This window comes from Achroia grisella, unplaced genomic scaffold (genome assembly GCF_030625045.1).
Source record: "Achroia grisella isolate CSIRO2021 unplaced genomic scaffold, CSIRO_AGI_Agris_v1 utg628, whole genome shotgun sequence".
NCBI classification, from domain to species: Eukaryota; Metazoa; Arthropoda; class Insecta; order Lepidoptera; family Pyralidae; genus Achroia; species Achroia grisella.
Window position 1 is genome coordinate 239,794 of NW_026712968.1, and position 15,457 is coordinate 255,250.

The 15,457-nt window shown below is 32.3% G+C and overlaps 1 protein-coding gene across 1 annotated transcript; it reads left to right on the forward strand.

Moving 5' to 3' along the window:
- The first annotated feature begins 626 nt into the window (after positions 1-626).
- On the forward strand, positions 627-14,640 carry LOC131849044 (uncharacterized). Its single transcript, XM_059199031.1, has 9 exons — positions 627-755; positions 843-968; positions 11,253-11,339; positions 11,431-11,574; positions 11,700-11,834; positions 12,268-12,420; positions 12,877-13,023; positions 13,552-13,740; positions 14,572-14,640. The coding sequence occupies exons 3-9, from the start codon at positions 11,285-11,287 to the stop codon at positions 14,631-14,633; spliced, it is 885 nt and encodes a 294-aa protein (XP_059055014.1). The 5' UTR covers positions 627-755; positions 843-968; positions 11,253-11,284; the 3' UTR covers positions 14,634-14,640.
- Positions 14,641-15,457: the final 817 nt, after the last annotated feature.

Genomic DNA, 15,457 nt, shown 5'->3' on the forward strand with positions numbered 1-15,457 from the left:
TATGCCCCGCTTTCCCTGACTAAAAAAAATCTGGAAACGCTGGTGTAGATCCAATGACGGGGTAGATATAATGAACAAATTTTGAATTCTTTTATGTTAGATAGCTCATTTATCGAATAAGACTAAATATTACTTGCCCAATTTAAAAAATATCTCATTTATAATAATAATAATACAACTTTATTGCGCACAGAAAAAATATGTAATCATTTCTCAAGACTATTCACATAGAGTCATCTAGATTCAAGTTAAGCAGAGCTTGTGTTATGTAACTTTCACATTAGTCTGCTCATATTATTTGTAGCGTGATATAGTTTATAGTATTAGTCGATCCAACACTAAACGAATTTTTCAATTTTATCCAGTAGTTCCTAATTTAACGCGCTTTACCAAACACTTCATCTTTACAATATTGTATAGATATATACTAGATTATTTTTTCGCAGATCATTTCTCTAATAAACTTTTTGTGGGCAAAATGTCTAAAATATAAATTTTTGGTAAAGAAAATAATAATAATTACGATAAGTCACAATATGTTTAATGATAATTATTATATAAGCGATCAAAATAGTATTGATAAAACGAGAAAAAACCTAAATTTCCAGACGATAAAATAGACAGTCAAAAAGAAACCACCGTTAAAGGCAATTCTGTGGTAGATGACAATACTGTAACAGGACAAACAGAGATTGCAACAGACGGTAATGGTGAAACACAGAGTAAAGAAAATGAAGAAAACGCTGCTAATAATGGTCAGTTAAAAGATACTAAAACAAAAACTAAACTTTCATTTTTACTAAAATGAGACAATCTATAAATATTTCCAGACGAACATATAGACAATCAAAAAGAAATCATTGGTGATTCTGAGGTAGACGAAAGTACTGTAGGACTTGCAGACACTGGAACTAACGGTAACAGTCAAGGCGATAGTGAGCAGGATAGCAATGACGGTGACAAGAGAGGTATTTTATTTATGAAAACTTACTACTTACTATAAGTTGTAGCAGATATTGGTGCAAGACTGGCAATATTTCATGACGCTGCACACATATGTTCTGGTAAAATTAATTTTATTGTTAACCTGAAATATCTTCTAATATTATAAACGCAAAAGTTAGTGAGTATGGGTAGGAATAGATAGTTGGATGAAAGATTGTTTGTTACTCTTTAAGCAAAAACTAACTCAACGGATTTTGATGAAACTGTATAGTAAAATGTTGCTTATTTGTAGCTTCTACATCAGAATAACACATAAGGTATAAATTTGATGGGGTTGAAACCGTTCGTTTGATTGTGGAAATTTAAAAAATAATACTATTTTTTTTATTATAGACTTAATATCTAATAACATAAAAGTATACGTTTAATTAACTAATTATATGACTGACCTTTCGCAGATGAACATTCTAATAAATATTTTCAAGAAAAAATGTTTCTTTCATACATGTTTGGAAAAGAAAATGAAGAAGATACTGCTAATGATAGTAAGTTAACGATATTTATAAAAAAAATATTTATTTTAGCTTTTAAAACATTCTGGCTTTACTAAAATGAGAAAAATATATCAAATTTCCAGACGATAATTTAGACGGTCAGAAGGAAATTACCAATGATGGTGATCCTACGGCAGATGACAGTACTGTAGGACCTGCAGGCATCGATATAAACAAGAATAGCCAAGAAAATGATGCAGAGGATGGCAATGATGAAAACACGGAAGGTATTTTATTTATAAATAGTTATTAGTATGAGTTGCGGCAAATATTGGTATAAATGTATATTGTGCATCTGGTCCAATAAAGGGTAAAAGTTATTAAATAAAACTCGAAAATTTAAAATTTCCAGGTGATGAGATAGACAGTCAAAAAGAAAGCGCTCAAAACGGAGATCCTGAGGAAGATGAGATTGGTGTAACGACACCGTCAAACGATAATGATCCAGGCATTAGTAAGGACAGTCCCAATGATGAAAATGCGGAAGGTAATTTTACTAATACCACAGATAACATAATATTACATACTAGTACTCAATAATTCTTTACCACTCTCCATTCGATCTGCTCAATCTCATGCAATATTTAAAAATCGTCTAAGATCTCATTATCTCTCTCTATAGCTCATGTTTTTCTATTTATCTCTGAAATCTTCCAATATGTTGTATATAAGTATGTATGTATATGTGAAAGTTCTCCGAGAAATCGAAGTCTTGACCGTCGGAAGTAGACCGATGTGCTAAACTGCTTGACCATCTAAGCCATCCAATATAGCATTATTCTATTAGTAAAATATGTTTTAACAATGCCTCAAATCATCTGATCCTTGTTTCTTGCTCGTTGTTATTCGAGTGGTAGAATAATAAATATGACTGTTTAAGAGTGCTTAGATTAAGTTAATTTGGGTAAAGATTAATTCTGTTTCTGTGATAACTGATAACAATGTCAAAGGTAAAGTATTAATTTACATAAATAATATTTTCATGCAAATTCTAGAAGGAAACGTAGATAATATAAAAGAAGAGAAGATAGAAAGTGATGGAGACGGTAATGAAATAATATCGCAGACGAAACATCCAGATTCAACATCGAGTGTAGAAAATTATACAGAAAAGAACCAATCTGGTGTTGTTAATAAATATGAAGAAGGTAGGTCACTTTAAACGAAGTAAGTTTTACCTGTTTTTAGTCTCACCTATTTCAGCCGCTAAGCAGCTTGCTTTGTAAGATGCAAAACTGCAAGTCCAGATATAGTAAACAGTAGATTTTGATAACCTTTTTCTTTAATAGCACAAATTATAACGTTCTTTTCTCACTGTATCTTCTTACCGCTCTCATCCACTTCCTCGTCGTCGCAGTCTTTAATTCTTAATTCTATTCTTAATCTTCATTCTATATATTGCTTGTAGTCTATTGGCCTTAATTTAATCATTCTTCGCGACACATATAATGGAAAGTTAACTAATCACTAGACGATGGCATCACTACATTCACTAGGAATTTATTGTCTCTAAGGAGAACGGTGTGGATATCAATCTGACGTGGTACGTTGGCACCAAAGGAGTCATAAGCCACTTTACTAATAGTTCCCTTCTCCCCACAGATGAAATATTAGATTATGACAGCAAATGTCCGACGACATGTCCCGCTCGCAGTGTCATGGTGTGTGGAAGATGCCAGCATGGTGTTTACAGGACTTTTCTGAGCATCTGTCATATGAGATTATTCCACTGCAAATATTCTTTTGAGAGTAAGCATTAGACATGTATCTTTCTGAGTCTAAATTACGTTACAATATAAAGTACTGGGGAAACAGCTTAAAATATAATATCATCCAAGCTTACACTGTACAAAATAGACCTATACGTGCAATGGCACGAATACGAAAGGGCCCTCTACTGGACACTGCAAATTGAATAACACAGGGCTAATTAGGACTTAGCTTAACAATAATTGCACTGATAGCAGAATCCAAATCACAGCTCTCATTACCAAGGACAATATTTAAATTGCCATAGCTTTTTGATCTCTAAAAAAACAGAATGGCTGGATTTAATGAAAAGACTGTATGTGTGATATAAATCAAACAATGGATATAAAATGGTAAATATTTATAATACAAACAGTAGCAAGGCAAAAGTGAAAATAATAAATATGACAATTCTATAAACTAAAAGAAATTCATTTGAAATTAGTACAAAAGAAAATATATAAAAAAGTGCAATGAGATTGCAACACAGAATATACTTTTAAAAAGCAAATTTTTATAGAATAATAGAACTTTAGATAGTTTTATAAAATCTTTATACATCAATTACAGACACAGTATTTATGAGGTACAGAAAAAGTACATGAACAAGTAAAAGAAATAGAGGTGACTTTATGTGCTCAGCATAAAGCTACAGGTAAATCTGCAGCACTGATGGTCTGTTGTCTCCTGTACCTATACTATCACTACTCATTTCTAAAAATTTAATAATATAGTAATAATGAAATAATTTATTTGCAAAATATAAGTTACATGAAATATTATATAATGGCCTATGCATCTGTTATACACGATTTATGGCACAATGGTCCATAAACAGCTCTTTTCGTGGCTGTATAAACCAATATGAGAGTGGCATGGCCTACCACAGGGTTGGCAAGAGAAACTGAATATTATTGATCATCAATATTTACCATATAGGCATGCAAATTATGTGAAAGTATTTGTTTTACTCAAATATTCTTGGACACTAAAAATTACCAAGTGACAGCCATTTTTTTAGTTTGCGTTTGAATAATGTATGGGATCTCAGTTCTCTAATCTCCCTTGGAAGATTATGAGGCAAGCCTCCAAACTTTCCTCACATTAACAGATCACACGTCAGGCGCCCTTGACACTCTCACTCGCTACTCTCATTCAGAAAGAATGGATGTGTTTATGTGTAGTCTGTGTGAATTCACAGACAACATTGTATGCTATATGTTACATTAACGAACATGTATAATATATAGTATTAAATACACTATGGTATCAGGCTTAGGTCTGTAATAATAGTTGTGTAAGTAAATAAATAAATAAATAATTCAATTATAATTACTGTACCTAAATTAATTTCAACCAATTCTCAAGACTATTTGAAAATAATAAACAAGGTCAGGCAGAGATAACATCTGCTGGCGAATTTTTATTTTTACAAATATTATTTTATCTAATAGGTTATATTGTAAAATATTATACATTTCATCATTTTACTAACCAACTTATCTGCAGTAGTTGTAAGATACTCTTCCATTCTGAAGTAACAATTATTTACGAGTCTTTTATAGTTTTTAGACTATATTTACATATATTTTCGTATAGATCGTTGACTATAACAAAATTCGTAACTATATACACTTTATTCTATTAACGAGTAAGTAAATTATTACAATATTTTTAATTCCTTTATATGAATAATTAAAAATAAAATTTACAAAAACAATTCAAAAATATTTATGTTTTTGACACTGACATTTGACGACAGCTGATTCTTTGATTGACAACAACGAATCACTGAATGATTCGAATATAAATCGATTAGGCTTTCCTAATCGATTAAATTGTATCGATTATATTCAACAAAAAGTCGATAAGCTGGAACTATTTTAAATTTAAATGATATAATCCAGATTACTGAGATACATAGTTATAGATAATAAGGGACGTGGATTATGTTAGTATATCTACAATTACATATTTTAATATTTAATAATCGATTTCATTTCATCACCTACTGTTTATTTTCATAATGTGGCATTAATACACGTATGTGGCAAAAATACATACACGGGGCCAGCTAGTGCATATATACATATATACACAATATTGACCTAAGTTAGGCAAATACCAACCTTTTCCCCTTACTGCGCTTTAACCGTTTTTTTGTTTTTAACTCAATGGATCAATAACCATTGGGGTAATAAACTCGCTAATTGTACATTTATTTTAAACTAGCTGCACCCGTGACTTCGTCCGCATGGAATTTATCTTTAGTTTTCTATATTAAATAAAAGATTTTTTCAAAAATAAAAATTCCCTATATTACTCCTTATTACATCAGCTACCTGCCAATAAAAGTCCTGTTAAAATTGGTCCAGCCATTTCAGGGATTAGCCGGAACAAACAGACAGATAGACAAAAATTGTAAAAAATGTTACTTTGGTGTATGTATTTTAAAAAACGGTCATTTCAATATTACAAACAGACAATCCAATTTTATTTATATGTATAGATAATTTGTGTAATAAAAAATAAATAAAAATTCCACGTTTGCGCGACGATTCCTTCAGGTATATAGCTGTTTTCTTCAATATTTATATTAAATTATATTTTTACGCAATAAACTCGTAAATTTTTGTATTATTTCATACAGTTATTTCATTTTATTATACTCGCTCATTCGTATCATGTTTAATGTAGTGACTTTAATGTTTTTACTTGGTAAGTAGGTTTTATTTCTTTCTACCGAATACTCTTTTTCAACCGACATCAAAAATGTGAGATCTTATGCATTTTATTGTATTTTTTTAAAAGATCAAGTTTGACTTTATTTTGAGGAACTCGGTGGACTTGTAGTGTAGCGCACCGCCTTACTTCCAATGGTCGCAGGTTCGATTCCTCGCACGTTCATGAGTACATATATTTGTTTGTATCGCTTTGTATATTTTCTGTGTATATTATGTATGTATTTACAAAAAAATATATGTCTAAGTCTGTATAATAGTCTTACTATTACCCATAAGCAGATTTTGCAAAGCAACGTTTATCAATAACAGCACATAAGTAACTAGCAGACCCGGCCACACGTTGCTGTGCCAAAGTTTCTTGTTATAGCAATTATAAATTGAGATGTAAGCTATCTTATCTTGTTGGATCAATGTGCAAACCAAACCAGTAGTTTAGGAATCCATCGCGGACAAACAACGTGACACGTAATTTTTATAATTAAAGATGTACTTACCCAAAATCTTTTACAATAATTTTTTTTATACATCATTATTATTATTATTAAAATAAATATTCTTGCAGCACTTCACATTGCATTGTCATTAAAAAAACCACCAATCGAATTGAAACATCACAAGAAGCATATCGATTCCACAGCGTTTAATAAAAGTTGTAAAGAAATTCATTGTCCAGCTAAAGAGGACCCAATGTGTATCAAATTAAAAACATATAATAAAAGTACTGTTTATGTCAACATCTTGAACAAATGCGAAATGGAATATCTGAAATGTCACCAAGGTATATCACATAGACTATAATACATAGACTTACATGTTTGACAAGATGCCTACGGCTACCTTTTACCATCGCACCACTCGCCATCGACAGGGAATTCATTCCCACACGCTGGAACCTGTGAAGTGGGAACTGGTCTCGGACAGTGCGGTTTCAGAGGAGCTTCCTACCGCGTACACTTAGATTGTGGAATGAACTACCTGCCGAGGTTTTCTCGAGAGACTACAGCATGGGGTTTTTTAAGAAGGGTATATTAAGGTTTCTTTAGGGTCGGCAACGCGCATGTGACACCCCTGGTGTTTCAGGCGTCCATAGGCTACGGTAATCGTTTACGATCAGATGGGCCGTATGATTGTTTACCACCTACGTGCTATAAAAAAAGACAAAGATATTCGTACCTTGAATCTTGAACAGCTAGTTGCTCTTCAAGTGTTGGTGGTATATCGAATAAACGCAGATGTAGCAGTAGATGTCACTAAATGTCTTAACTAAATTACACCCTATACACTAGCTAATACACAATATCAACAGTTTCAATAGTTCACATTCATATTTCAATTAATTAAAAAAAAAATTAATAAATTCAAATTGTATTTGACTAATAAATTCTGTCATTGTAAAAAAAATAAAAAACAAAAAATTCAAAATTCTAAAATCATTTATTAATGTAGGACATTTTAGCCGCTTATGAACGTCAAGTTTTTTACATTATATTTTTTTTTTCTACCGTCCAGTTCGGTATATAGATCCAATTGAGAAGAACTGGCAAGAAACTCAATTGAATTACTTTTTTTTAAAAGCCAGTTAATTTACAATATATTGTTAGATTAAAAGTTACGTATTAACATCATGTCGTTCGTATTTTATTAATAATATCTATTAAAATCTAGGTCATTTCACTCTGAATATCTCCCAATTCAACAAATATTTATGACATCTACGAATTTTTCATTTTATAATTAACGACAGTCAACAACTATTGCTAGGCAACACTCACTATAGGTATCACATCGCAATATAGTTTTAGCGTCTGTATTGTTACCGCTATTATTTATGTTATGTTCAGCTGGTACTGGCAGCGACAGGAGGAGGAAGATTAAATAACGAGTCCAGATTGTTGTTATGTACATATTTATAATTACGATGAATATATAGGTATGTACAAGAAAGTGATTCGGTCTCGAATGACAGGCCTGTTATTTTATTCTTCTGTCGTAACTAGGCAACGGTGTTGCCGCGCGATTATAATTAATTCGCCACATAGTCTATGTTACAACGAGGTTTGCAATCGATGTCTAGACTGGCTGGTATGGCAAATAAAATATGTTCGAATATTTGAAAAGAGTGTGTTTTGTCATCTTTTCTGTCATCGTATTGGTCCGTATAACTTATCTATATTATTGTATATTGTATTAAATGTATTTTTATATTACTTTATCTTGATTAGAAATATATTTTGTTTATCTTATTCTACGTTGTTTATTGGACACCATTATAGTTACTCTGTTAATGTGAGGCAAGTACAGGGTAACTTCCCTTACAGACTTTGATATTATATACAGTATTTGACACATAGATTCTAACACATAGCCCATGGAAAAAATTACCTGTGAAATGAATCAACGTGACACACACACATGCACACGCGTACATGCAAAGCAAGCTGCTTGGTAACTGAAAGAAGTAAGACGTAAGACCTTCTTCAATAAAACCTTCACAAATTTTAATTCCACGCGAACAAATATAAATTGACAATCAAAGGTTTTTTTGTGTCTGCTAAAATCGAACTTGCAATCCCTCCGTTTAAAAGTTTAAACCCATATGCCGCGACGCCGAATTTACGACCTACAATTACGATTGGATTCTCATTTACAGGAGTTGAAGCTATTGTCGTTCCAATGAAACATTGCACCCATATTCATCACGGAAATGGTGGTAAGTACGTATACAAATCAGCCCCGGATCAGGGGGGGGGGGGGCAATATGGGTTACAATCTGATAGAGACATCGACCATACTTCATCCCAAGTATCAAGACTATGTGTGTCATATAGGTACAGAAAGTTTTCCTAGTAGATTTAAAGAAGCTATTGAGAGAAAGGATAGAGCTGAATGGAAGAAGGACATGGCAAGCGAACTCCTGTCCTTTAAAGAGTGATGTGTGGACATTGTATGTCATATACGTGCTTTATCATCATTACACAGTATAAAATAAAGTCGCTATCGCTGTCTGTCCGTCCCTATACATGCTTAAATCTTTAAAACTACGCAACGGATTTTGGAGCGGTTTTTTAATAGAGTGATTCTGTACTTCTGGAGGAAGGTTTATATACATAATACATGTACTCCCGTACGAAGCCGGGCGAGTAGCTAGTAAACTATAAATAATAGTGTTAAAGTGTTGATGTTGGGGGGCAAATTATGGGGGCGACGTGGTGGATACGTAATAGTGGAAGGTGAATACATAACTCATCATTTTTAACGCATATTTGACAACTTGACCAATGACAGAAGAACGTCAAGTAAATTATGTTCAATGCATTTGAAAATGAAGATATAACTATTAATAAAGCCACTATAATTATAAATAAATAAATAAAATTAATGGCAATACTAATTGGACAAATTGTTTATTAATAAGCATTTTACAAAATAATTACCGGAGTTTTTTATTCGGTCTGTTTTTATTCAAAGTGATCTTAACTTTTTAAAAAAAATACTGTTAATTTCGATCTATAATATTGACATTGGCTAAATGCAAAGGCAAAGCCAAAGATGGAGAAAAAAAAAATGTTTGACAATTCACCAGAAACTATGTTAATTTCATATCTTTAAGTGAAACTCGCCATAAGTCAAAAACTGTATCTAAGAACTATTTAAATTATAAAATATCTAAGCTTCTACCAATTCGCTAATTTAAAAAAATATCTATAAAATAAAATGTTTTTCATTTACTCAGAACCCCGAAATATAGGACGAGCGAAACGCAGCTTCACTGATATTGGTATGTATTCTTAAGGATTAGATACTTAATTTAATCAATAAGTATTTAGGTAGGTGTTAGTTTAAAAAATATATAGTTTTGTATAGTTGGCGACAATTTATTTGAGTTCTATTCTGACGCTCAATTTCATAGTTTGGTCGCCGTTTATTGTCACATTAACGTGATTTGAACTCAAATAAAAGGATTAATAATTTAAAACTCCTGATATACATTTTCGATCTATGCCCCGCTTACCCTGACTAAAAAAATCTGGAAACGCTGGTGTAGATCCAATGACGGGGTAGATATAATGAACCAATTTTGATTTCTTTTGTGTTAGATAGCTCATTTATCGAATAAGACTGTTAACTTTCACATTACTCTGCTCATATTATTTGTAGCGTGATATAGTTTATAGTATTAGTCGATCCAACACTAAACGAATTTTTCAATTTTATCCAGTAGTTCCTAATTTAACGCGCTTTACCAAACACTTCATCTTTACAATATTGTATAGATATATACTAGATTATTTTTTCGCAGATTATTTCTCTAATAAACTTTTTGTGGGCAAAATGTCTAAAATATCAATTTTTGGTAAAGAAAATAATAATAATTACGATAAGTCACAATATGTTTAATGATAATTATTATATAAGCGATCAAAATAGTATTGATAAAACGAGAAAAAACCTAAATTTCCAGACGATAAAATAGACAGTCAAAAAGAAACCACCGTTAAAGGCAATTCTGTGATAGATGACAATACTGTAACAGGACAAACAGAGATTGCAACAGACGGTAATGGTGAAACACAGAGTAAAGAAAATGAAGAAAACGCTGATAATAATGGTCAGTTAAAAGATACTAAAACAAAAACTAAACTTTCATTTTTACTAAAATGAGACAATCTAATATAAATATTTCCAGACGATAATATAGACAATCAAAAAGAAATCATTGGTAATTCTGAGGTAGACGAAAGTACTGTAGGACTTGCAGACACTGGAACTAACAGCAACAGTCAAGGCGATATTGAGCAGGATAGCAATGATGGTGACAAGAGAGGTATTTTATTTATGAAAACTTACTACTTACTATAAGTTGTAGCAGATATTGGTGCAAGACTGGCAATATTTCATGACGCTGCACACATATATTCTGGTAAAATTAATTTTATTGTTATCCTGAAATATCTTCTAATATTATAAACGCGAAAGATAGTGAGTATGGGTAGGAATAGATAGTTGGATGAAAGATTGTTTGTTACTCTTTAAGCAAAAACTAACTCAACGGATTTTGATGAAACTGTATAGTAAAATGTTGCTTATTTGTAGCTTCTACATCAGAATAACACATAAGGTATAAATTTGATGGGGTTGAAACCGTTCGTTTGATTGTGGAAATTTAAAAAATAATACTATTTTTTTTATTATAGACTTAATATCTAATAACATAAAAGTATACGTTTAATTAACTAATTATATGACTGACCTTTCGCAGATGAACATTCTAATAAATATTTTAAAGAAAAAATGTTTCTTTCATACATGTTTGGAAAAGAAAATGAAGAAGATACTGCTAATGATAGTAAGTTAACGATATTTATATAAAAATATTTATTTTAGCTTTTAAAACATTCTGGCTTTACTAAAATAAGAAAAATATATCAAATTTCCAGACGATAATTTAGACGGTCAGAAGGAAATTACCAATGATGGTGATCCTACGGCAGATGACAGTACTGTAGGACCTGCAGGCATCGATATAAACAAGAATAGCCAAGAAAATGATGCAGAGGATGGCAATGATGAAAACACGGAAGGTATTTTATTTATAAATAGTTATTAGTATAAGTTGCGGCAAATATTGGTATAAATGTATATTGTGCATCTGGTCCAATAAAGGGTAAAAGTTATTAAATAAAACTCGAAAATTTAAAATTTCCAGGTGATGAGATAGACAGTCAAAAAGAAAGCGCTCAAAACGGAGATCCTGAGGAAGATGACATTGGTGTAACGACACCATCAAACGATAATGATCCAAACATTAGTAAGGACAGTGCCAATGATGAAAATGCGGAAGGTAATTTTACTAATACCACAGATAACATAATATTACAATCTTGTACTCATTAATTCTTTACCACTCTCCATTCGATCTGCTCAATCTCACGCAATATTTAAAAATCGTCTAAGGTCTCATTATCTCTCTTTATAGCGAGTTTGCTTCGTGCCAGAAATCGAAGTCTTGACCGTTGGAAGTAGAGCGATGTGCTAAACTGCTTGACCATCTAAGCCGTCAAATATAGCATAATTCTATTAGTGAAATATTTTGTAACAATGCCTTAAACCATCTGATCCTTATTTCTTGCTTTTAATTCGAATGGTAGTATAAAAAAATATGACTGTTTAAGAGCGCTTCGATTAAGTTAATTTGGGTAAAAATTAATTCTGTTTCTGTGATAATTGATAACAATGACAAAGGTACATATATAATATTTTCATGCAAATTCTAGAAGAAAACGTAGATAATATAAAAGAAGAGAAGATGGAAAGTGTTGGAGACGGTAATGAAATAATATCGCAGACGAAACATCCAGATTCAGTATCGAGTGTAGAAAATTATACAGAAAAGGACCAATCTGGTGTTGTTAATAAATATGAAGAAGGTAGGTCACTTTAAACGAAGTAAGTTTTACCTGTTTTTAGTCTCACCTAATTCAGCCGCTAAGCAGCTTGCTTTGTAAGATGCAAAACTGCAAGTCCAGATATAGTAAACAGTAGATTTTGATAACCTTTTTCTTTAATAGCACAAATTATAACTTTCTTTTCTCACTATCTTACCGCCTTCTATCTTCTTACCGCTCTCATCCACTTCCTCTTCGTAGCAGTCTTTAACTCTTAATCTTCATTCTATATATTGCTTGTAGTCTGTTGGCCTTAATTGAATCATTCTTCGCGACACATGTAATGGAAACTTAACTAATCTCTAGACGATGGCATCACTACATTCACTAGGAATTTATAGTCTCTAAGGAGAACGGCAGATTGATATAATCTGACGTGATACATTGGCACTAAAGGGGTCATAAGCCACTTTACTAATAGTTCCCTTCTCCCCACAGATGAAATACTAGATTATGACAGCAAATGTCCGACGTCATGTCCTGCTCGCAGTGTCATGGTGTGTGGAAGATGTCAGCATGGTGTTTACAGGACTTTTCTGAGCATCTGTCATATGAGATTATTCCACTGCAAATATTCTTTTGAGAGTAAGCATTAGACATGTATCTTTCTGTGTCTAAATTACGTTGCAATATAAAGTACTGGGGAAACAGCTTAAAATATAATATCATCTGAGCTTTCACTGTACAAAATAGACCTATACGTGCAATGGTACGAATACGAAAGGGCCCTCTACTGGACACTGCAAATTGAATAACACAGGGCTAATTAGGACTTAGCTTAACAATAATTTGCAAATTTTGCCAAGCAGAACTATACATCCTATGTGGTTGTAGCCCTCTCATGCATAAATTAAATATCTCCTTTGGAAAGTATACACTCTATTCTGAGGAGATAAAAATCAGAATATCCTTCAGTTCTTGGCCCTTACGGAACTAGGTAACAAACTTCGAAAAAGGGCGATCACAGTAGATCTATGTAGAGTGCTATAGATGGACCATAAGTTTGTTTGCCACCTACGGTAATATAAAAATATCAGCTTATTTTCAATATATTTATAAAATTTTAATTGAATTAATATATTTTTAAAGCTAGATATAATTTTATCTTTTCAGATTTAGAACTAGTGTCAAGGAATCCATGCATGCTATCAGCACCATTTTTAAACAGCAGCCCTGATCTGAATATGCAACCAAAAGGACGTGTACAGAAAGTGGCTGACGACAGAATACTACGTTTCATACATTGTAGAAATAGAGCAGAATTATTAGAAAAATTAGAGAAAGGCAAATTATTAACAACTGGTTAGTACAAAAACATTCTTTAATGTAATATTAATAGAAATCATCGCACAGCCAGCCGTCGATAGGGAATTCATCACCACACGCTGGAACCTAAGCGGTCTCGAACAGTGCGGTTTCAGAGAAGCTTCCCGCGTACACTTAGATTGTGGTGGACTGGTCCCCACCAACTTGTTGCCCACCTTCATGAAAGAGGACTACTGGCCGAAAGGTGTGGTATATCGGCGCTACCCTGGCAGATTGCCATCTTCAGTGCCGTAATCACACAGACAATATCAATGTATTAGTTTTTAAATATTATATTATACTAGCTGTCCCGGCAAACGTTGTTTTACCATATAAATTAATAACGCTATAAAAAAATAGGGGTTGATGATAGAAGGGTGAAAATTTAGGATTGTATGTATTTTTGTATGTTGTATCATAGAATCGGGGATGAAAAATAAATGTTGGCCGATTCTCAGACCTATTCAATACGCTCACAAAATTTCATGAGAATCGGTCAAGCCGTTTCGGAGGAGTATGGGAACGAAAACATTGACACGAGAGTTTTATATATAAGATGTATAGTATAGTCTATAAGGTATTTATAATATGGGCCTAGTTGCCTGAAATAAATGAATAAATAAATTACTAACACACCTCTTTGCCCCCTTGTGCATCACTCTCTCTTTCACACGAGTGAGATCCGTGATACTCATGCGTTGAAATTCCAGAGGAATAAACTGTCATCTCTCTTATTTTATTTCGCTGGCTAATTTCTTAAAGCATTTAAAGATTTGCCAGACTATGGAAAACTCGTCTGCGTATGTACCTCAGTCTCATCTATTTCAGCCGGCAAGCAGCTTGCTTTGTGTTATGAGAAGATGAGTGTAGAATACAAGCCACTTATTTAGTTTATAACCTATTTTATATGCTTTATACTTCCAATACCAAAATTCTATTCTAAATTGTCACTGCTATCTATTGTTCCCTTTCGGTGTCCCTTCCTGGCCCTAGTTAGTAGTGTTTCTTTATAATGTACTCTTATAATATACAATATATATATATATATCCTACAATTCCGTGGTTTTCTTTATCGCCCTTGTGTTTAGGTTGTAGGGTGCAGATTGCGTAGTGAAATTACAATAAACGATTGTTACCCCTAAAGCATGCAATACATACGTTATATTATTATTATATACATATTTTATATCAAAATAATAATTGCTAGTGTTAGGGTTCACATCGATATTGAAAAATATGATATTTTATATTAAAAGAAGATAGTTTCATTATTACTGGGTATTGTTAAACTAGTTGCATATAACCCCCACTCATATCTTCTCTGTATAAATGGGAGGGTTTTTATAGGCCGCGGTATTCGGTCTTTGAGCACAGGATGTGCTGGTTGTATTTTAATCGATAAAGTGAATTGTGTTAGAGACATAGTTAAATTAATGTTATATAGTTGTTATTTTATTATAATACATACTTTTACTAGTACATAGTTGATATATCTAACACTTGTAATAATTTAATAGTGGCTAGTAAGACAAATCCAATATTGTGTACTAAGCACTGCTGTGTCTAAACTGTGTCACCCCACCTCACATTTTCCTATTGTCATTTAATATATAAAATCAATATTTTTATGTACATTTTATTAGTCCATTATCATCTGTATTATCATCGTCTTAACCAACAACATCGTATCAATAACCCGCAACACAGTACAATA